This window comes from Lichenostomus cassidix, chromosome 18 (assembly GCF_008360975.1).
Source record: "Lichenostomus cassidix isolate B80296 chromosome 18, HeHo_3.0, whole genome shotgun sequence".
Classification (NCBI taxonomy): domain Eukaryota; kingdom Metazoa; phylum Chordata; class Aves; order Passeriformes; family Meliphagidae; genus Lichenostomus; species Lichenostomus cassidix.
Window position 1 is genome coordinate 3,594,883 of NC_139498.1, and position 20,923 is coordinate 3,615,805.

Consider the following 20,923-nt stretch of genomic DNA (forward strand, 5'->3'; position numbering starts at 1 on the left):
ACGGCGACGCCATCGCCGCCCTTGCCGGCGCCGGGGCCGCGGCGGTGGCGCCCGACAGCCTCGCCCGCAGGGCGGCGGGGGCCCGGGGCGGTCTCTCTCCGGGGCCGGGGGGGCGGTCGGGCCGCCCGAGCGCGGCGCCCCGCACGTGGCAGCCCCCGTGGCGGCGCCCCAGGCCCGCGCCGCGCCCCCCGGTCCCCCCCTTTCCCCCCACGGCCCCGACGGCAGCTCCTCCCCGGCTCCGCGTGGGCGTCACTGCCCGCCCCGCCCCGGGACGTTCCACCGCCGCTTCACCGGCGGAGCTCAGTGCCGCTCCGCCGACCGCTCTGTTACGGGGTCCCCCACGCGGGCCGGGGGGTAGCCCCCGGTACCGGGCTGTGGCCGGGCCCCGGCTCCCAGAGCGCAGCGGGAAGCGCTCGTTTGGCCCCAGACATCGGCGTCCGGTCTGCTTAGCTTCCGCGGGTGACCGGGGCTGGCGGCGGTTTGCCCCCGGCCGGAGGATGCTGCTGCCGGGATCGGGAGGGGACGCGGAGGCCCTGGCCGGCCCGGAGTCACGGAGGCAGGGGTCCCGGCCCCCCTGCAGCCCCCGGCCACCGGCGCGGCTTTCCCGGGGGTCGGAGCCTCCGCACCGTTGAAGCTTCGCCTCGTTGCTCTCGGCAGCTCGCGAGGTTTTCCACCGGCCGCTCTCCCCCGGGGCCCAGACATTTCCAGGAATTGCAAGAAAAGTCCTGGAGAAAAAGTCCTCTGTTGTCACCAGAGTGCTGGTCCTCCGAGAGAGGGGGAATTCCCTGGAAATTACCTTATGGCAGACCTCGGAGTTAAAATCTGAGGAAAAAACAGAGAAAATGCTACACTTTGAATAATTCATTTAGATGCGAAATGGGACAACTTATGCTCCTTGATAGCCCGCTGGAAAGGAGCAGGAAGACTCTCTTTACTGGGAAATATAATCTATCTGGGATCAGAAAAGGTGAAAATGGTATAATCTTAAAATAGCACGTGGAAGGGTTTTCTGTCAAGCTGGAATTAGGGCTGTCCAACTGCTGCAACTACATTTTTTACCATACTGTGTTTGGACTTTCTGAATGTAACCTCAGCTCTATGTTTCCCACACACGTAGCATGTGGTTTTGGTTTGCTTGCCATGTTGGGTTTTTTATCTTTCAGTTACTCATGTATACTCCCAGTTCTTGCTCTGTTCTCACTCAGATTTTTACCTCCAAATGTTTTATTTAAGTGCTAATACTGCCAACAACATCTTTAAAGCGAAGAAAAGCTGCTCAATTGACCATACACCTCCACAAATGCACTACGTTTACCCCCGATAGGTTTTTGGTCCCAGCACGTGTCTGTATCATTGTATCTTTCCCTGCACTGGTCTAAACCTTCCTTCCTCACTGTCTGTGCCAGGTCCAAGCAATGGATCACTGAGATTAGTTACACCAAGTTAAAGAACTTGTCAGTCGGCCTGAGCAGAGCTTTGCCTGGAAACAGGTCAGTTAGTGCAAAGTCTGAAGCAGTAAATCCTCAGAGTGCTCCAGGATCACTGAAACAGTTGGCATAAACAACTTCAGGACCTCATAGTCCACTAGGTACAGCAAGAAACCAGAAGGGATAAAATTGCTGAACTCCATCCTTCACAGGAAAGCTGCCATGCCTCTCCTTGCCAGGCTTGCATTCCTCTTGATGTCCATGCTCTTTCTCGCCATGGAGGGCTGAGAACTTCCTGCACTCTGTTAACACCTTGCTCAGTCACCAGCTGGCACATTAAGGGGTGACTGATCACGATGTACCAGTGAGGAGCCTTATGGCAGAGAGGAATGCATGTTGAAGTTCCAGATCTTTGTCCTAAGAAGTAAAAAAAAAAATTAAATTTTGCCCGGCATGGTTTTGCTGAGCCCTCTTCAGCTTTCTGACCTCTGGTTCAGGTCACTCAGGAGAGGGCTCATTCAGAGCACTTCTGCTATCCTTCCAAAGCTCAGTGAAATGTTGTATTACTTGTTATGGGTGAGCAAGGGGCTATGAGGAAGAACGTAAAGCTGTAGGTCTGGTATAACAGCCTTTCTGACTACTAAACATTTAAATTTGGTGCTGTTCAACTCCTTGACATACTGAACTCAAGTAAACATTGAAGTGACACAGATTTTAGAGAATTTTATAATACTTCAGCATGAGAGGTTCACTGAGTTTTAATCTTTTGATAAGATCCTCCTTACATTGAATAGATTTGCCTCAGTACAAAAAGAAGCTCAGAGAAAGCTGAAAGAATTGGAGTCCTGCTCCATGTAGGAGGCACACAAGAAACTTTTAATGATTTGGAATAATGTTAAGGGAGATTCTGTTTTCATCTCATATTCAATACCTTTGAAAGTGAAATGTCCTGCATAGTGTGTTCCACTATGTCCCAAGATAGTCCTATATGTTCAGTATATTGGACTGTACTATACAAAAGCTTATGAGACAGTTCTGAATTCCCTTGTATCTTGCCAGGACTAAGGCAGCCCCAGCACTTGCCTTTTAGATGTTTCCCAAGGAAACCCAGGAACCAAGAGAGTTACACCTGGGTCCTGTGTAAGGGCTCGTACCACAGGTATGGTTCCCCTTCACCACTCATGCCTGATCTGAGCCACTCTGCAGCCCTGGCTCAGACCAAGTTCTCTGTCTCATTTCTTGAGTCTTGTGTTGATCAGAAGGGTGTGTGTGTGGTGTAAGTTACCCCATACAGCACCATTCACCAACAGAAACAATCCTGCTTTCCAACAGTCATGCTACTGCTGCCTCCCCTGACCCCAAGGCCAGGGGTTGTAAAGAACTCCAGGAGAGCAGCAGAGCCCTCTTAAAGCCTGGTACAGGTGTGATGTGCTGGGTGATGCTCAGGTAGGGGCCACCTCTTGAACGTTCTGAGGACACTGTGGTCAGTGATGTTGGCACAGGCAGTAGGAAAAGCTCCAGAATCATTATTACTGTGATGAGTAGCTTGTTCTGCATCATGGTTTGGAGCTCACTGCTACATATTTCTAGAGGTTCACAGCTAATTTCCTATTCATTTGAAAGAAGAAAGAAAAAATAAAAGCGCATGAGGTTTATTTTATTTTCTTTATGGAGAAGAAAATATGTGTTATTCCCTGTATGCCTGTGACAATACCAGGGCTGTGTATTGAATGCAAAGCACCACCTGCCTGAAAAGTGGGATTAGGGAAGGTCATTCTGCAGTGTGTTCACTGTAATTACCAAAGAAATGCAATTTATGACAATTTTTTGGAGGATGTTTGGCTGGGGCTCACCTGGTATATTGGCAGGCCTCCTCCAGCCTGACAGTGGCAGAAATCTGATTTAAGGGTGTTTTCAGACATTCCCAAATGAGTTCCTCTTTCTTTGTGGCACTTTAATGAACTCCAGGTTGTAGTCACCTCCCCCTTCTTTCTCTCCTGATGCTTCTAATTTCACATAAATATTTAAGATTAGAAATGGCTCTGGGTATGAAATGTGACCCTTCACCTCCATGCAACTTTGTGATTATGCCATACCATTAATAACCGGAATTACCTCTAATCCCACAACTTGGAAATGTTCAGCTCAAATTACATTGGTGTCTTTTTAACAGGACCAACATTTCTTTATGGGATGTGTCACTTCCAAATGCAAAAAAGGCAACAGATGCCTGCTTCAAACATCAAATAGGAGCTACACCCATCCAGAAATGAGACCAGTGTTTCGGGCTATGAAACCCAAAATATGTCTTTTAAAATGGAATGGCTGCTCTGCCTGAGCAGGGGGATAATCACTGCAGTTAACAAAGTCATCTTAATTGCTTCTTCTCCTCCAGCAGCAGGATTAATTAGTGGAAGAACAGGATATCTTCATTATGTGGGAGATGCTTGCAGACCTTTGGATCTCTGCCCTATTTTAAAGACTAAGAAGTAGTTGAATATCACAGATATTTGTTGCACCCTTTTTTAGACAAAAGTGTGTCAACTTTCAGAAAATCTTGCCCTCACACCTCTTCACGTATCTTTACAGCAAAAGGAAATTGAAAAGGTAGGGAATTACATATCCGGAGCCCTGTAGCTCTATAAATGCAAAGGCAATGATACTGCCTAATGGAATGAACAAAGGTAAAGACATTTTAAGGCATTGTTTTAAACTTTATGCACTCCTGGACATCCTTTATTACTATTTCTACATCTCACTGAATGGTTACAGTGTTGGATGGACTCAGGAATCCACATGCACAAGCAAGAGGATGTCTCCCTACCATTAAAATTCACATTTTTCTCCCTTCTCTCACGCTGCTACAGTAAACAAAAGCAAGTCCTATCTTTTATGAAAGTATCTTTCCTTGAAAGGATCTTTTTCCTTTATAAGCCAAGCAAAGCAGACATTTTTGTGGGTGCTGGGGGTAGTGGTGGAGACTTAAGCTTAATATATAGGATAAATATAGAAGAAGTAGAGAAAGAGAAAGTATTTGGCATGTGGCTACAGCTTAGGCTAAATAAATTCCAGTGGTTACCCAAACTAAAAGTTTTGGGTTGTTTTTTTTTTTTTGGTGGGTTGTTTTGTTCTGTTTTTATGATAGCAAACTAAACAGACTGTCATCGAATCTCAGAGTGCCTTTGATGCAGAGGCCATGCTGAGACTGAAGGGGAAACCCATAAATGAAATAAAGTCTCTGGGAAATTTTGTGTTGTGAAATGTATGGTAATTTTGGTTCCTTGGCTGCAGCCATCTCTCCTGACCGGCTGAGTTTGCAGCACTGACCACGAGGTTCCAAACCAACTTTTTTTCTTCTTTTTGCCAGAAGAAATGGCTTTCCAGGGGCAGCAGGATGTTGTGCTTGGTCAGACCGATGGTGCCCCGATCGTGACACTGTCTGGACACTCGTGTGGCACTGGGAAGGCGGCAGGGTGCTCCCCTCTCCCCTCTGACCTGCGAGGTTCGCCAGGGCTGTTGCTTGGCCCAGGACAACCTTCCTTGTACTCGCAGGGATTTTCGGTATCACTGCTTGGGAAAGAGCCAGGAATCCATCGGCCCAAGGGATTTCTAGCCACCAGCAATGCCTGGGGATGCCCGGGCGGGCCAGCCCAGTAAGGCGAGACAATGTTTTATATCGCGGAGGAGGTGACTGATCCCGACACCGGGAACCCAAGGGACAACACAAGCGCCGTCGGCCCGGCGGGACGTGCGGCTGCTCCCCTCCCGCTGCCCGCGGAGCTGCGAGACGGCGGCGGCTCCGGAGCCACCCCCAGCCCGGCTCAGCGGGCAGGCCGGGGTCACCCCGGTCCGGTGCCAGGGGAGCAGCCCGAGCCGCGCACCGTGTGCCCTGTGCGAGGGCCGCTGCTGCCGCCGCCAGCCCCCTCGCGCCCGGGGAAGCGCACCCGCCGATCGCTCGGCCCCTCAGAGCCGCCTGCCCGTCCCGCCGCGGGCCGGCTCCGCCAGGCCGGGACTCGACCGTGATGGCCCGCTTCTGCAGCCGCCGGGCCGAGCCGAGCCGGGCCGAGCCGAGCCGGGCCGGTCCTCCCGCCCCGCTCCTGTCCGGTGCGCTCCGGGCGCGGCGGGGCGGGGCGGGCCGCAGCAGGACGGCCCCGGGCCGACTCCGCCCCGGCCGCGGGGGGCTGGCACGGCGCGGGAAGATGGCGGCGGCGGGCGGGGGCGGCGCCGCGGTGTCGGTGCTGGCGCCCAGCGGGCGGCGGGTCACGGTGCGGGTGGGGCCCGGCACGGTCCTGCTCCAGGTGGGTCCGCGGCGGGTTGGGGGATGAGGGGAAGGCGGCGGCAGCGCCGCGGGCCGGCCGTGACCCTGTGTTCTCTCCGCAGGTCCTCGAGGAGGTCTGCAGGAAGCAGGGCGGCAGCCCCGGCGAGTACGGCCTGAAGTGAGTGTCGCCGTGGGGCCAGGCCCGGGCCCGGCTGCCTGAGGCCGTGCTGAGGCCCCGCCCGGGGCCGCTCTCCGCCCGGGCCTGGCGCTGCCGGGGCGCTCGGGGTGCGCAGGGCCTGGCGGAGCGGCGGCGGGCGGTGGGTGCGAGGGGCACACACTGAACTCTGCTCGGCTCAGTCCCTCCCCGAGTCCCTGTGCCACGTTCATGTCGCTTCTGGGACAGGCAGCGAGGCCCTGTGTCGCGCCACGGGACAGCGCACACCTCACGGAGGTCACAGACCGGCAGCGCCCCTCTCCCTGCTCACCTGGGGTTTGACTCTGCTCTTGTAGAGTCTTACTTGAGAGGTCATTTGTCTGAGTAGCACTAAAAAAAAAAGAGTACTTTTGTATTTAACCAGGCTTAGTTGTGTAGTTGGTTGTTGTTTATCTCTTAAAAACCTTGAAAGGAAGAACATAGATTTAGTTATCTTCTCTGTGACCTCTACAGACTGCAGCTGTTTTGGTGTGCAGAATAGCTTTTGTTGATGATGCCTTTATAATTACTGATTGTTCATTGTTGAATCATATTCTCTGGCTTCTAGTCAGCCTCCCGGGAATTCTCCTGCCTGGACTTTGTGTTGCTCATAGGCTCTGTCCTCCTCCAGGTTTCAGAGGAATGTTTTGGACCTGTCTTTGCAGTGGAGATTTGCTAGGCTGCCCAACAATGCCAAACTGGAGATGGTGCCAGTCTCTAACAGAGCAGCAGTTGGAACCACGGTATGTTCATTTACACAGCGTGACCTGGTTTGTTCAGTTACCAGTTGTGCTGGTATGATCCCGTCAGATCTAATGAGCAAGAGCACAGGTCAGCATGGCCAATGCCCATGTTAGAGACTAGCTGAAGACTGGTTGAAGTGCAGTGGAAAGTGGTAATTTTGTAGCTGAAAGTCTTTACTTGGAGTCTGCATGGGGTGCCTGCCAGCTGTGCTGGGGGAGAGTGGGATTGTTTAGTGAGCTGAAAAACCAGTAGTCATTAATAGCTAAGAAGTTAAACATCACTGATGACTAACTCAGTTCCCTTTCCTAATTTCTGTTTCAGTTGCTGTTGTCTACCTCTGGATTTTGGCTAGATCTCAGATTCTTACAGAATCCTCTTTTGCTGCTTTCCCAGCATTGGTGTTCATGGTGTGTTCACACAGTTTTAGAGTGTTTTGTGACATGTGCTGTGTTCAACAGTGACCAAATGTCCCTATTTAGTATTATTTGCAAAGGGCTTATGGATGCTGTTTTCTCTAGAAAACATGTTTATGAGTGTAAAAATCTTCTATACATGTCCCTGTGGCTGGAGGCATAACTTTTGAAGCGATGCATAGGTGTTACTGAATGTGAACTTTTCATATTGTAAAAATGATGTGTGGTCTTACTAAAGTAGCGTGGGAATGAAAATTTGTCCATCACTAACAGTCAGCTTGCTAACTTCCTCATTGGGAGTTTCTCAATTTTTGTCAAAGTTTCAGGTCTATTGGTGCTGATCTCTTAATGTCTGTCAGCCAAGCAGTATTACTGGTGTTTGTTGTAGGCAGTTGCTCTAGCTGTCACAGAGAGAAACTGATACACTGAAAAGTGAACTTTGTGGTATGAGAAGCCTTTGGAACCTCTGCTCTAGTTCACTGTGTAATGTAGTTTTGGGGGTCTCTGATGTTCAAATTTTTCCCTGTAAAACCTCCATTTTCTTGGTTTTGGCACTAATGCCTTCTTTCTGACTTTGGCGTAGAAAGACATTTGTGCTTCAAATGACGTCTTTACTTAAAAAAATACCACAAACTGGTCGCATCTGCTTGAAATTTTCAATGAAATATTGTGGTGGAATGGAGTTTGTCTTCCAGAGGAAAGTGTTTCTGTTGAAATGGTGCAGTGATGACTATCTGACATTTGCATCTAGTTTGGGAGGTACTGAAGGGAAACAGTGATTTTATTTTCTTTTCCCTGAAGTTATGTTATGAGAATGGGCAACAAGGACTGTGCGCAGTAGGAGAGGGGTTGTGGAGTGGAATTGTTACTTTAGATCACAAAAGGGAAGAGCTAATAGAAGTGTAAGTTGTTACTATTTAGTTGCAGTTCAACAGAACAATATGTAGACTTGAGGCTTCCTGAGGCTTCCCTGGGAGTGCTTGCTGTGTCATGGAGGTGGGAAGTTGCAGCAAATGTGTATGTAAATAGTGGAGTTTAAACAGAGTTGCTGTCCCACAAGCTTGAGCAGATTTTACCTGGGAGAATTTCACAGTGTAAGAAAAGACTATGTACAGGACAGACTAAAAGAATTCCCTGCCACGGAGAGTATGTGTCAAAGACTAGGGAGTTTTATAACAGCCAGCTGACTGTGACTGGGATGTAGTGGCAGTTGAGGTGCAGACTCAGTCATGCTGGCTGGCTGCGGTAATGTTGGGATGAATTTGATTCTGTGTCTTTTGTTATTGTATGTTCTGTAAAGATCATGTGTGTAGAAGTAGGTATGCTTTCCCATAGTGACAGCAGTTGCCCAAGAGATTGAATACAGGTTTTGATAAATCATGGGTTCATTCAGCAAATCTGATATTTTAAAAATAGAGAGCTTTTGGATTTGCCTTTGCATGTGGAAAACTTTCTCTTAGACAGTTCTTTGGTGAAAAATGGAACAAATTCCCTTTGTGATAGCAGGTGATGCACCATCAGTACAGCTCTGGTGTTAAAGTTGTCAGCCTCTTGTTTATATGTTTGTAAACTTAGATGATAATTGGGACTGGTCTCTATTATTTTTTTGTAGCACCTTGGGTTTTTGAAGAGATTTTTCTAATGGACTGAATAGGACTTTCGTGACATGTTTAGCTTTGAACTGTTGCCCAAAAACTGATGCAACTGGTTGTCTGAATTTCTGGGCTCTATTCTTACAGAATGGTGATGTCAGCTGTCATCACTCTGCTGTAGCTGAGAATAATCTGAGGCTTGTCTCCCATGTAGGAGAAGCCAGGAGGTTGTGTTAGTGGTGGGATGAAACGACATTGTTCTGTCGGCTCATTGTTAATGATACCACTGTTTCCTTTATGTAGAAAAATTCCTGTCTCCTGCAGATCAGCATTTGCAGTCCTGTGAGGACTGGTGGGAGCCAAGGCAGATGACAAACATATTCCTCCTTGGAAATCACAGTGGATTGCTGGATCATGTGGTGTCTCTTTCCCTCTCTCTCCCCTCTGCCCTCATGCTTGCACACATATCTTGCACTCAGCAAGAGGTTGCACAGAGAGTTTTAGTAGGGACACGTGAAAACACAGAATGAGAGAAAGTGGCTTTGGCTATCTTGGGCTAATGCCCTTCTCAGGCTTTGGAATAAGGTCAGTTTTTGTGGACTTCTGAAAACTAAAGTTGACTGGGGAAACCAAGTTCTATCTAGTGGCTACAGCATTTTCTATGAATTTTTGTTAGACAGGTGAGCTAATTGGGAAAACTGAAGAGTTAGACATTCTGAAAAAGGCTGAATATTCTCTAAAAGGTAAAGATAACACCTGAAGTGCTCTGCCATTCTCTATCTCATGGTCAGCTGCAGTATTTCCCTTGGGACAATCAGGAGTTTGAAGTTCTTCAGGACTGACTCCAGCATGTGTTAAATGCCTTGGGATTTTTTTTTTTTTGTTTGTTTGTTTGTTTTTTGAGAGAGGTCGGGAAGCAATTATCTGAAGTCAGTGTGGCACCTGCTAATGAACATAGATGTTTGCATTCCAGGTTGGAAAATACCTTTTAAAATTGGCGGCTAGCTGGCCCTTGCCTTTTTCTGTAGATGTTGAAGAACTTGATAATTTAATGTCCAGAATTATTTTTGAGATTTTTTTTCTACTTCACTCTTAAATTGTATGCCAAAATTTAGTGGTTAAGAATCACTAGTGAGTTGCAAATTACAAATGTTTCTTTGGACTGGTAATGGTTGTTCAGGTCTTCAGTAAGGCAGGGATCAGCTGGGACTGTGTACACTGTTTCTGTGTGTGGATGTGCAAGTAAATAGTTTTGTCCCAGGGCAGTTGTTCTGCAGTGATGCTGAAGTGGACAGAGCTCTGTGTTGGTGTTTTAGATTGTGCAGCTGCAGCAGTTGTGTCTGGGTTATTGGAATTTGTTTTATGTAGCTGTGAAGACTCTTACTGTAAAGTTTCATCTGGTATAAAACAGAACACCTCAGCTGCTGGTGATGACACGTTATTTGGGATGTTTACATTGTCTTTTCACTGAATATGTTCTAGTTTAAGATATGGCAGGGAAGAGGGGCCCATGAAAGCTGGTTAGTATTCCAGGATGGCCTCCGCCATGCTCAGGAGCAGTTCATCCCAAAGAACAGGAATTCAGGCCAGAATGCCTGCACGGATGAACAATTTGAGAAGAAAAAGAAGTTTTCATTCAATTTTCAGATGACTTCAGTGTGGTTTTCTTATAGGTTCGGATAGCATTACAACTGGACGATGGCTCCCGTTTGCAAGATACCTTCCTCTGCCAACAGACCTTGTGGGAACTTCTCAACCATTTTGCGAAGATCAGGTGAGCAATGCAGTGAGAAAATAGTTGTTTGGATGAATCTCTGCATGGCGCTAATTACTTGTGGTTACTGTGATCCAGCTAAACCCTTCAGATTTGTGAAGTTTGCATTTATTTGACTGTGATTTCTCCTTTATAACAGAGATGTTTGCCTTTTGCTTGCTCTTTCAGATTTGACACTCCATAGTTTTATTATTATTTTTTAATCAGGAGTAGCGCTCCTGATTCAGGGCATAAACTGGTAACAAACTGCTAAGGCTGTGAAGATACTGGGGTATGTTGCACCACCTGCCTTTTACACAAAGCTGTTTGAAGTCAAGGCAGTGCCAGAGATGAGGTGCTAGCCTGGGTGATCTTGATCCCCAGTATTTCTGTGCTGCAGTTCCCTGTAGTGCAGGGGATTTTTTCTTATGAGTTGCTGTTGCTTTTGAGGCTTGCTGTTGTGCAAGTTCTTCAGGGGAATCTGGAACTTGCAGCAGGTTAATGTGGAATCTTCAAAAGACTGATTAGATCCTATTTAAATGGAGGAATTTCTGGTTCTGTGTTTATTGAATATGTACGTGGGTTAGAAATCTGAGTAATTTAGTCCAGTCTACATTGAGTGCTATCTCCTATCTTTAGTTTTGATTTTTAAAGGCTGTATTGTTTTGAAATGTCAAGCTAATCACCTTTTCTCAAAGAGAGGCACTTCTATTTCTCATGGTTTGGAAGATGAAGCCTTGAAGCTGTGACAGCCATTCTGTTTTTAATCATGGGCCAGGTCTACAATTTATTCATAAGTAAAGGAACAGTATTCATGTAAATGCTAGAGATAAAATAATTATTTTTCTTTTAATTGAGAAAAGAGGTAGGACAAAAATGGTATGATTTTCTTAGGTGTTTTAGGTCCCCTCTTGTCCTTTACTACATCCTTTGTGCCCTCTGTAAGGTGTGCCTGTTGCAATTTGGGAACTGCTAGACTGGTGGGGGGTGGTAATTATTGACAATGACAAATAGCCTTTGTGTGGCATTCTCACATATTAGTTGATTATTTCTTTGGTTTAAATTTTGAGCTTTTTATATAATTTTGCTCTTTTGAAGTGGTTTTATTGGTTACAGGTCATTGTAATACTACTAGTTAAAATACGTGTTGCTGTTCTTAAGCTTCTAACTGCTGCAGTGTGCTAAGCATTCATAACTTCAGAACACAGCTGCTCTTTTCTGCCCCTGGAAGCTGAGGTTAGATATTTGGATGGACTTTGCTAACTTGATTAAATTCAACAAGCAGCAAAGGTGCCATGTGCAATTTAGTCACAGGACAAGCTAGATCTACAGCCATCCATATGGATTTCGTGGGCTGAGTTGCTGTTCAGTGTGTTTTGATTCAATTGACTAAATAGTCAGCTAATTGTTGATGCTTGCTGAATCCTTCCTTGGATTTTCCAACTGGAGATGTTTTCCTGGAATGCTCAGCTGCTCTAAGTGCGTGAGGGGAAGTATTTTAAATCCACTGGAATTTCCCCAGGGTTTCCAGCATCCATCTTGGCTAATTGGGTCTGAAGAAGTCTGGAAGCGATTGTAGGGCTGCTCCTCCTCTCAGCGTGCAGCAGTCCTTGCACAAGATGTTTACAGGCCCTGTCAGATCACTACATGAAGGAATCTAATCTGCTTGCCGTTCCCCTTCTGAAGAGCAGCACATCAAAGAGAGGACAGTATGTTTGATGTGTGTGCTTGCCTCAGTGGGTGCATGTAATGGATTAGCAGCAGCTGGAGGAGGAGCCTGCTGCTTCCAAGAGTTAGACAAAAATAAGTCTCTGGGGAACTTTGGCTGGAGTCTGAGCTGGAGAGGCTGGTTGAGGGCACAGTGTTGTCTGCCTGAGTTTCTGTCTCCCACTCTTGCCTGCCTTGTAGCTTCAGCAACTTTATGGGCTATTGCTGTAGAGCAATTGCACTTTGGACACTCAGAGACATCTTTGATAGTCATTATGACTCTTCACTACTTCTGTGGGGTCGTTAATTCAGTTCAGATATTTTCCATGCATTTTTAGGAGACTCTTCAAAGAGTTGCTTGGGTTTAGGTGGGAAGCAGTTTTTGGGAAAGTGAATGAAACTGGGTTCTGTAAGTCAAACTGACTTCCTTTCCTATTGGTCTTTGGTGAGGACATGTTCCGTTGTGCCTCAGATTTTTTTCTCCTAAATGATCATCCACCTTTCCTGACAGACAGGCAGCCTGAGGTTCAAACTTTTATTATCTGGGCTGTTCTGTCTGCCTTTTCTGTGATTCTTACTATTTCTCAGCGTCTCATCAGTCCTTTATCTTTTGTCCCCACCTTTATTGAGGATTCCTCAAGGGATACAGCTGATCTTAATTGGAAACAAAACCCACTGAAAATAAGGTGGGGATGGTATCTCTCCTGGATTTTCTGGAGAAGTCTGAGTGTTGTAACCTGTTATAGTGTGCTAAAGGCAGTCTCTGGTGATCTTTAGTTCCAGTTCTCCAACTGAGACAAGACTTTTTTTCCTGCCTTTCATCATCAGGTATTGGCCTTGGGGATTTCCTCAGGTGCTGCTGCCAGAGGAGCAAAGGAGGTTGGAGCCTGGGTTGTGTATCACAAGATAAAGTTCTTTTGTATGAGAAACTTAATCTCTTGGTTCCTGCAGAACATTGTATAGTGTTTTCTATCCCTGAAAGATAATAACAAATTTCAGAACCACAAATGGAGGCAACCCTATTCTAATGTTGGTGTGGTTGTTCCCCTTGAGTCAGAGAGTTAACTTTGTTTCATAATCTGGAGCTTGAATATAGTAGTTTGGATGCTCTGGTGTGTCTGTTGCTTTCTGCACGATAGGATTTGTTGTGGTGGCTGGGAGAAGTATTCTGAAATAGTGGTCTTACAGTCTTGGTACTGTAAACTCCTTGGGATATGTTGCAACTGGTCTGGAAGTAGTTCTGAGCTGCTGACTTTCCTAAACTAGACCTGACCCTCAGGACTGGTTTTATAGCTTGCTCTGTTTGGATTTGCTCTACCTCTGGGTTTCATTGTGAGTCATCTTGTCCCATACCACTGTGCTGTTGCAAGCTTTTAACCATTTGATCAGGATGGTGTATAATTATATAAACTGTGCTACAATTAAACCAGACTTCTGAGTCCTGGTTTGTGCTTAACAGGTTTGCTCCCTCACATCCTTCAACTGAAAATCCTTGATGTTCTCTGGATCTTGGGAATTACTCAGAGGTTGAGTATCCTAATTTTCCAGTGGTTCTCTTGATTCTGAGTGACTTCTCGTTTCACTTACATGACATTGAAGCTGAGTTTTGAGTCCAAGTGTGAATGTCCTTGATGAATTTTCATGGAATTTAATGGCTATTTCCCTCAATTTTCTAATTGGTAGGCTGATTGACTCCCTCTCAGTTCATGCTGGACTAAACAGATATGTGTTACAATATGGTGTAATACACTGACTGTATATATATTCTTCTAATCTGCTCCTCCATGAAGCATTTTGAATGTAACAGAAAGACTGAGATAATATTGACAAAACTGTTGTTAAGTAACTGAACATGCTGATGCTTAATTGAAGGTTGATCGGAACCACTGCATTGAGAGCAGTAAGATGTATGTGGTTATGCAGACTCTGGTCTTCTGCTGGGCAGGCAGGTTGCTAAAGTGCACAGGGTTATTTCCTTGTTACCAGAACATAAAATGTTATCCCTGTCCTAAGGTAGTCTTTCCCTGTTGGCTGGGTTTATTGCATGCATGTTTGTGGAGTTCCCAGGTTTTCTAACAGCAGAGTCAGCGTGGCCACAGCACAGACAGACCTAAATGTAATGTACAGTCACTTCAGAACTAGACACTTGATTGAGTGGATTTTGGCTGTTACTTAAGGGATCCTTTTCCTACATAAATCCTTGAGGTAACTTTGTTTCTGGTAATTCTGCATCTCAAAATAGAAATGTTTAAATTACATGATGCTGAAGGCACAATGTTTTAAGCAGTGGGACTCTGTTCATGGAACTCCTTTCCAGAAAAAGTCAGAATGCAGACAGCATTGATCACTGACATCCTGTTTGTTTGTTTGTTTACTTTCTCTTTTCTTCTTTTAAACTGATATTAAGGCAAGTTCTTTATCCTTAGTTGATCTGCTTTAGAGCAGTGTTTCATTTTGTTTGTTGCTGTGCATATGTGAAAATCATTTCACTCTCCGTAGCGAAAGTTCAGTCTAAACTTTAATGAAATCTTTAACTTGGATTAAAAAGAGCAGGTATAATTAAGTCATGTTTCCAGTTGGGTACTGAGGCACATGAGGAGTGACAGGCTTGAATTTATCTAGTAAGATCAGATAATTTCAGAATTTAATTATTTCTTCTTTGTTTTTAAACATTTAGACTGTGTTTAAGACAAAATGAATTCATTGAAGCAAATATTTTACCTAACATCTAACAGTGATCCTGTGAACTATGTAGTGGTTATTGCTGGAGGAACATAGAGGACAGTGTTGCCAGCTGATTTCACTTTGTACTTTTGCTCTGCTCTGGTTTTGGAGGGGGTAGGCTGTTATGCAGATGCTGCAGTGTTTTGCTGTTTCTTTCAGGGAGTTGATGGAACAGCATGGTGAATTGTCTCCAGTCTGTATTTACATGCGAGATGAGGTAAGGCAGCAAAGGCCTCTCAACTGTTTCTTCTCATGTCTCTAAAACATAAGAAAACTTAGCTCTGCTTTCCAACCTGGAAAGTGTTTCTTTTGAACTTTCTTGAGAGGGGAAGTAGAAAAATGTTGGTCTTTTCAAAGCATGACGTGTCTGTATGGAAAAAAAGCTCTCTTGGAACGTAACCTTGCGCTGTTGAGACCTCTGAGCCCATAAAGTGAGCTAGCTCAATGACCTATTTGTGTTTTTCTTTCCAACTTCTTTTAAAGCTTGAGTCAAAACAGTGTTTTCATTTTAATAAATATTTGCTTTTCTCTGTTTTGATCTTTTGCTATTAATGTTTTGTTTAATATTTTGTATGTGGATATTATGGAATTTGCTCTCCCTAGCTATCCCTTTTACTTCCCACTGACCTCTGTGGACAGATCGCCTTTATTCTGGAATAGGTCATTACAGACAGATGGGAGGTGTATGTAAGGAAATTGGCTGTCTTGCAGCTCTGAGATGTTGCCTGTCGTTTAACTTCTGACATAAAAGTAGCTTTGCTGTAGTTGGATCCCATTTGGCTGTGTGTATGGGATGAAAATATATGTAGGTCATCTGCCCCTGAGATGGTTTAATAAGCTGTGAATTTGGTAAAACAGCACAGGTTGAGACAGATGGATTCAGGTCTGATTTCCAACTACAGAAGGAGTGTGTTTTCAGCTGTTTCCTGTGTTGTGTGGTATTTCTTTTCATACAGGCTTTTTTCTGTAAAGAGCACTTCACATGCTCTCCTGGGGAACCAGTGGCCATAATTGCTCTCCTCTGGTTTTGTTGCAGATATCAGGAAAAGATGCCTTGGAGAAGACTACACTGAAGTCACTTGGCCTGACGGGAGGCAATGCCATTGTCAGGTTAGGAGGAGCAAAGTTTGGAGTTTGGCCTCTATTTTCCCTTTCCACTTCTGTGGTGAATTTATTTTGTTTCAAGTACCAAAAAAAAAAAAAAAAGTCACCAAAAAGATTCAAAACTACAAACATCACAGCACTCAGATATTATTTGCCTGTTTATCTCAAACTGCTGCCCAGATGTGCTTCACACAGCTGTAGATGTTGGCACTGACCAGCTGTGCAGATTAAAAGAGCCTGTTTGTTCCTTTTCGTTTTCCTTTTCATTTTCCTTTTCCTTCTTCTTCCTTCTTCTTCTTTTTCTTCTTCCTCCTTTGAGTGGAACAGACAATTCAAAGTTAAAAGTCTCTCTGAGAGGGCAATCAGCTACCACTTCATTCTTCCTTGCTCTGTATCTCAGTCAGTGAACTCCCAGCCCCTTCAGGCCCTGCTGCCTGTTGTGGGGGTGAGTTGGGAATGGGGATGACCTTTCTGTGATGTCCTGGCCAGCTCCTTGCTGGATGTGTATACAGAAGGCAGGAGTGATTAGGAGCTATGCTTTACAGCTGACTGCTGTTTTTCTCTGGAAGGCAATTATCTTCCGGCGGAGCAGGTCCTTGTTCTGTTATTTTGCACAACCCCATGACCCTCTACCCCTCACTTCACAGCAACTGGAGCTTATGCTCTGTAAGCATCTGGAAGAAGTAGCTAAATCAGGGGTGTATTTGAGTCAGCTGTTGCCTTTGTGTCGTGGACACAATGAGAATGGGGAGCGCAGTACTCTCAGGATTATGATTTTATTTTTATTCCTTTTGATGTCTTCTTTAAGAGTTGTCATGAAGAAATGCAGCTCATCTGGTGGGGAGGAAGCTGTGGGTGCCACGGTGCCTTGTAATGAGCCAACAGTGAGGCCAGGCTCCATGGAGGAAGCAGTGGATGTGGCCCTACCTCAAGCAAACACATTCCCAAAGGACTCGGACTACAGGGATGTGGACATGCCTTTAAACAGCTGCACACACAAGCAAGACTCGATTAGAGAATCTCCTAGCTTGGAGGAGCCATGTCTTTCCCCAGAGACTGAGCCTACCCCATTTGTTCCTTTTTCTGGAGATGGAGAGCGTCTGGGGGGCTCTGCTGTAACTGTACCATCTTCAAAAGTGCCAACAACTTTTTCCAGCCCTGGAGGCCCTTCTAAGCCAAAGAAGTCTAAGAACAGCCAAGAACTGCAAAAGGAGCAAGAACAGGTAAGGGAAAATGTGTTTTCAGTTTGGGCAACGAGGGTTCTTTTTTTTTTTTTAATCTTGTCTTGCCTGAGGCTGTGCTCCCATGAGAAAAAAGACATTTCCAAATTTAAGACTGTTCCCCCGTGTCATAGGATGAGGTGCCCTGGTGACATACAGTTATGCCTGAGTTCAGACAGGAAATACGACATAGGAAGGATGTGAGTTTAAGAATTAGCTGTCCAGAGGCAAGTAAGACTTTGAATCTTTAGATATCCTTGATGAATAGTTCAAATAGAGGCAACACAGCTGCATTAAATCACAGTCCAGGAGATCCTACACCTCAGTGCCTCAGATTTAATGAACAAATGACCACTTTGTTACCTGAGCCCTGTGACTTAATTTTCTTAGTGTTGCAGATGAAGCAGAAATCTTCCATCCTTCTTTATTTCTGCTTACTTGTAGAATTGCTTTCTGTCTTAATGTAAAACATCCTGCTTCTTAAATAGTATACCTATCTCTATTTTTCCAGAAAGACAGATTGCTCATCTCACCATTGTTGGTGTCTCTGAAGTAAAACTGTGTCTATGAAAATTAAAAGTGCTTCAGCCCATGTAGACATACCACACCTGGTGGCTGAAGAGTGCTGTGATGCCATCCCAGAGTGACCTGGGAATGACATAAGTGTGCTTTCTGTAGGGCAGCTGTATGGAATTGAATGCTTTCAGCAAGGTTGGATGTGTCTGTCAAGTAGTGTAACATGAAGTACAGGAGCCATTCAATTAATAACTTACTCCTTTAAGAGTTTCCCATTCTGGATTCTGAGCGACCAGCTCTCTCCTTGCTCCTTTGGCTCATCACTGGGGCTGGCTTTCATGTTGAGAGATCCCTTTTGTTGTTTCCTGCTCTGGTACCTCCTAGAGTTGGAGGTTTGAATCTTCTCTGGTTCTGATCCAGCCAGGATTGAACAATAGCAAGCTATAAGTAGAAAGAAAGTAGCCTGGGGAACTTCAAAGGGAGCTTAGTCCAGGAGGAATTTAGCAAGACTCTGGATGCTTTCACGTTGATGTAGAGACTCTACCTTGGTTGACTTCTTTGTGGTTGCAGTCTATTTTTTATGAGTTCTGAATTGTTTAGGAACAGAAGCCAGACCCTGGAAGGACTCTGGAGCAGTTATGAACTGCACAAGTAGCAGAAAAAGGCCTTGCCAACCTGCAGTGGTGAATATTTCAGTATATTAGAAACATGTTTGGGTCTGTCTAATCAGTGTTATTTAACCTTTTGGAGCAGACCCTGAGCATGGAGAATTAAACAGTAGGCTGGGTGATTTGTCCAATCTCATGTGTTGCTTGCTTCAGTCACACTCTCGTCTATGAGTGATTTGGAAAGAAGGAGTTTCCATTGTGTCTGGGAAGGCGGGAGAAGTGCAAGGGTTTGTGGTGGTACCCTTCACCAGTCTTGTTGCCCACACTTTTGTGTGCTGGTGGGAGAGGCAGAGCTCCATCATTTCACTGACATCACAGCCTGATGTGGAGATGTGCTTTTGGGCATGGGCTGAGTGGTGCTGACTGAAGGACTCATATGAACCGATGTCTTTCTCAGAATCACAGTCCAGTTCAAACCACTTCTGGAGCCAGCCGCCCTTCCAGTCTGAGAGCAGCTTTGGAAGCAGCTGCAGATTCTGTTGGGGGGTTGTGTCCTTGTGTTAAACAGCATGTGATTTTGACGGCTGCTTTCAAGCCCTTTGATCTCTGGTACTTTTGCTGCTGATTGATTACATTTTGTTCCCTCCTCCATTCCTGCCATCCTCCACTCTCCTCCCAGCGGCAACAGCCAAGCAGGGCTAGCCACATGGCATCTGCTTTTTGTCCCTTTTCAGTCCTGAGGAAAAAAAAAACCAAAACAAAACAAATTATTTTTAAACATCAAAGGTCCATTTTTGTAAAAGAATCTTCCCATTAATGCTTTGCCTGCGTGTGGTTTTTGAAGCTGAAGAGAGGCTGGATAAAATCTGTGCTGGCATCCCTTCGTTTCTTGGGCTAAAGATGGTTTACAGACAGCTGTGTGCTGACTTTGATGTCAGAACGTTAATTATTAGAAGGTAACTTTACACCAGATTCACCATGAGATTAGAGCTCCCAGAGGTGGTGGGGAGGAGGTGGGTCTCTGGGAAGAGCTTGCTGCTGTGGAAAGCACAATAGCCACTATTTCACTTAAATCACAAGAGTTTTCCTCAGGTTACCTACTTCCTTGGGTCCAGGATGGTGACCACAGAGTGAACTGCGTTCTTCCTGGCACCTGGCTTAGTCACATAGACTGCTCTTGCATAGATATTGCTGTGAACATATGGCTTCAGCCTCATGATGAAAAGTGCATCTCAGCTTTGGTAGAAGCACAGACTTTGAAGAAGGAAGGTGCCAAACCTTAGCACAGCATGTTTGGCTCCTGGAAGAGATATAGGACAACAAAATGTACAGCGTGCTTTCCTCCAATTTACATAATGTAAAGTGGAACATCTGTGTGGTGGCCGTTTATTGGTACAGGAGATGGTGATCTTTCATCAGTTGCAGAAAACACTGCGTGTGCAGTGGGCTGGGAAATGGATTGGTGTTCCTTGAGCCTCTTTTGTAGTCATTGTGGGAAGTTAGTTTTTGGATTCTGTCTGTGCTTTAGGACTGTTGGAGCCCACAGCAAAGGAGAGTGAACACGTAGGACTGAAATATATGTCTGCCTTGTGCCATCTCATGATTCCCAATGCCTTGGCAGATGCCTTTAGCTGTCACCATAATTCGGATGGGGGCTGGCCCTTTCCCTGTGGAATCCCACTGCTGTTGGGATCAGCTAAAGTGCTTGTTAGAGCCAGTGCTAAATGGTAACTTTAGGATTTGCCAGTGCAGACTTTGGAGTTCTCTCCATTGTATCCCAGCACCCTTCACAACATGTCATAGGATATGCCTCCTCAGTCTTTTGGGTTTGGGTTTTTTAAGAAGACGTCTGTTTTCACTACATGATTAGAATGAAATTAAACTCGAGCCTGTTAGGAGATACCTGGTTATTGGGGAAGCCTGATTAATTCTCTGACATAGATGTGCCTTCACTGGAGCAACAGTGGTTGGTGATTGGGATTACAGTGCAGCCTGCTCCTTCCCAGAGGATGGTCCTGGGTGCTTGGGGTCCTTCCTGCAGCACTGGGCACCCCCCACCCCACTCCAGCCCGGCAAAGCTGCAATCAGGCTCCTTTACCCGCTCGTTAGGGCTGACCCTGCTCAACTTTCTAAAAGTAGAGAAAGGTCCCACCCACACAACCTCCATCTTTTAATTTCTCAAATTACCCTTTAGTGCCCACAAGTAGAGTGAACATTGCCTTGTAATTTGTGTTGTGCTTTAGACAATTGAGAAGACTCCTGTTCCCAAGTGGCCAGTGGCTGGGGGAGGGGAGAGTGGATGGAGGGAGGACATCCATGTGTTAATTAGAATTGGAAAGTGTTTAAGGGAATGAGAGGAGAGGAAATCGGCAGCGGGTTCATTCACAGAGCCTTCGACCTTGTTAAACTGGCAGCTGACTAGGAAGAAATGCTGGATTCACTACCAAAATTTTTGTTCCCATAGGCCTCTTCAGCCATGAGCTGTGTCCTCCCTGCATCTCCTGTAGCCTTCAGTATGTGGTTCTCTATGTTTGCAAGCTTTGTTCCTTTAAACAGTTTGAGAAGTTAAGAAGTTTGACTTGTTTGAGAGCCAGGAGGTGTAACTACCTCTTGTGTGCTTGACTCTGGCTGTGGTTTGTATTCACATGCAGGCACAGCTGCTGC

General features: G+C 45.7%; 1 protein-coding gene across 2 annotated transcripts in view; it reads left to right on the forward strand.

The window, feature by feature from the left end:
- The first annotated feature begins 5,573 nt into the window (after window positions 1-5,573).
- Window positions 5,574-20,923, forward strand: part of ASPSCR1 (ASPSCR1 tether for SLC2A4, UBX domain containing) — a 33,484-nt gene continuing 18,134 nt past the window's right edge. The window contains exons 1-7 of one of the 2 annotated variants that reach the window (XM_085077562.1): window positions 5,574-5,725; window positions 5,808-5,863; window positions 6,510-6,621; window positions 10,301-10,401; window positions 14,971-15,028; window positions 15,848-15,921; window positions 16,724-17,138. In XM_085077562.1, coding sequence (XP_084933688.1) covers window positions 5,627-5,725; window positions 5,808-5,863; window positions 6,510-6,621; window positions 10,301-10,401; window positions 14,971-15,028; window positions 15,848-15,921; window positions 16,724-17,138 — 915 coding nt within the window. In that variant the 5' untranslated portion in view covers window positions 5,574-5,626. The remainder of the gene's footprint in view (window positions 5,726-5,807; window positions 5,864-6,509; window positions 6,622-10,300; window positions 10,402-14,970; window positions 15,029-15,847; window positions 15,922-16,723; window positions 17,139-20,923) is intronic. The other variant, XM_085077563.1, reaches the window with a different exon arrangement.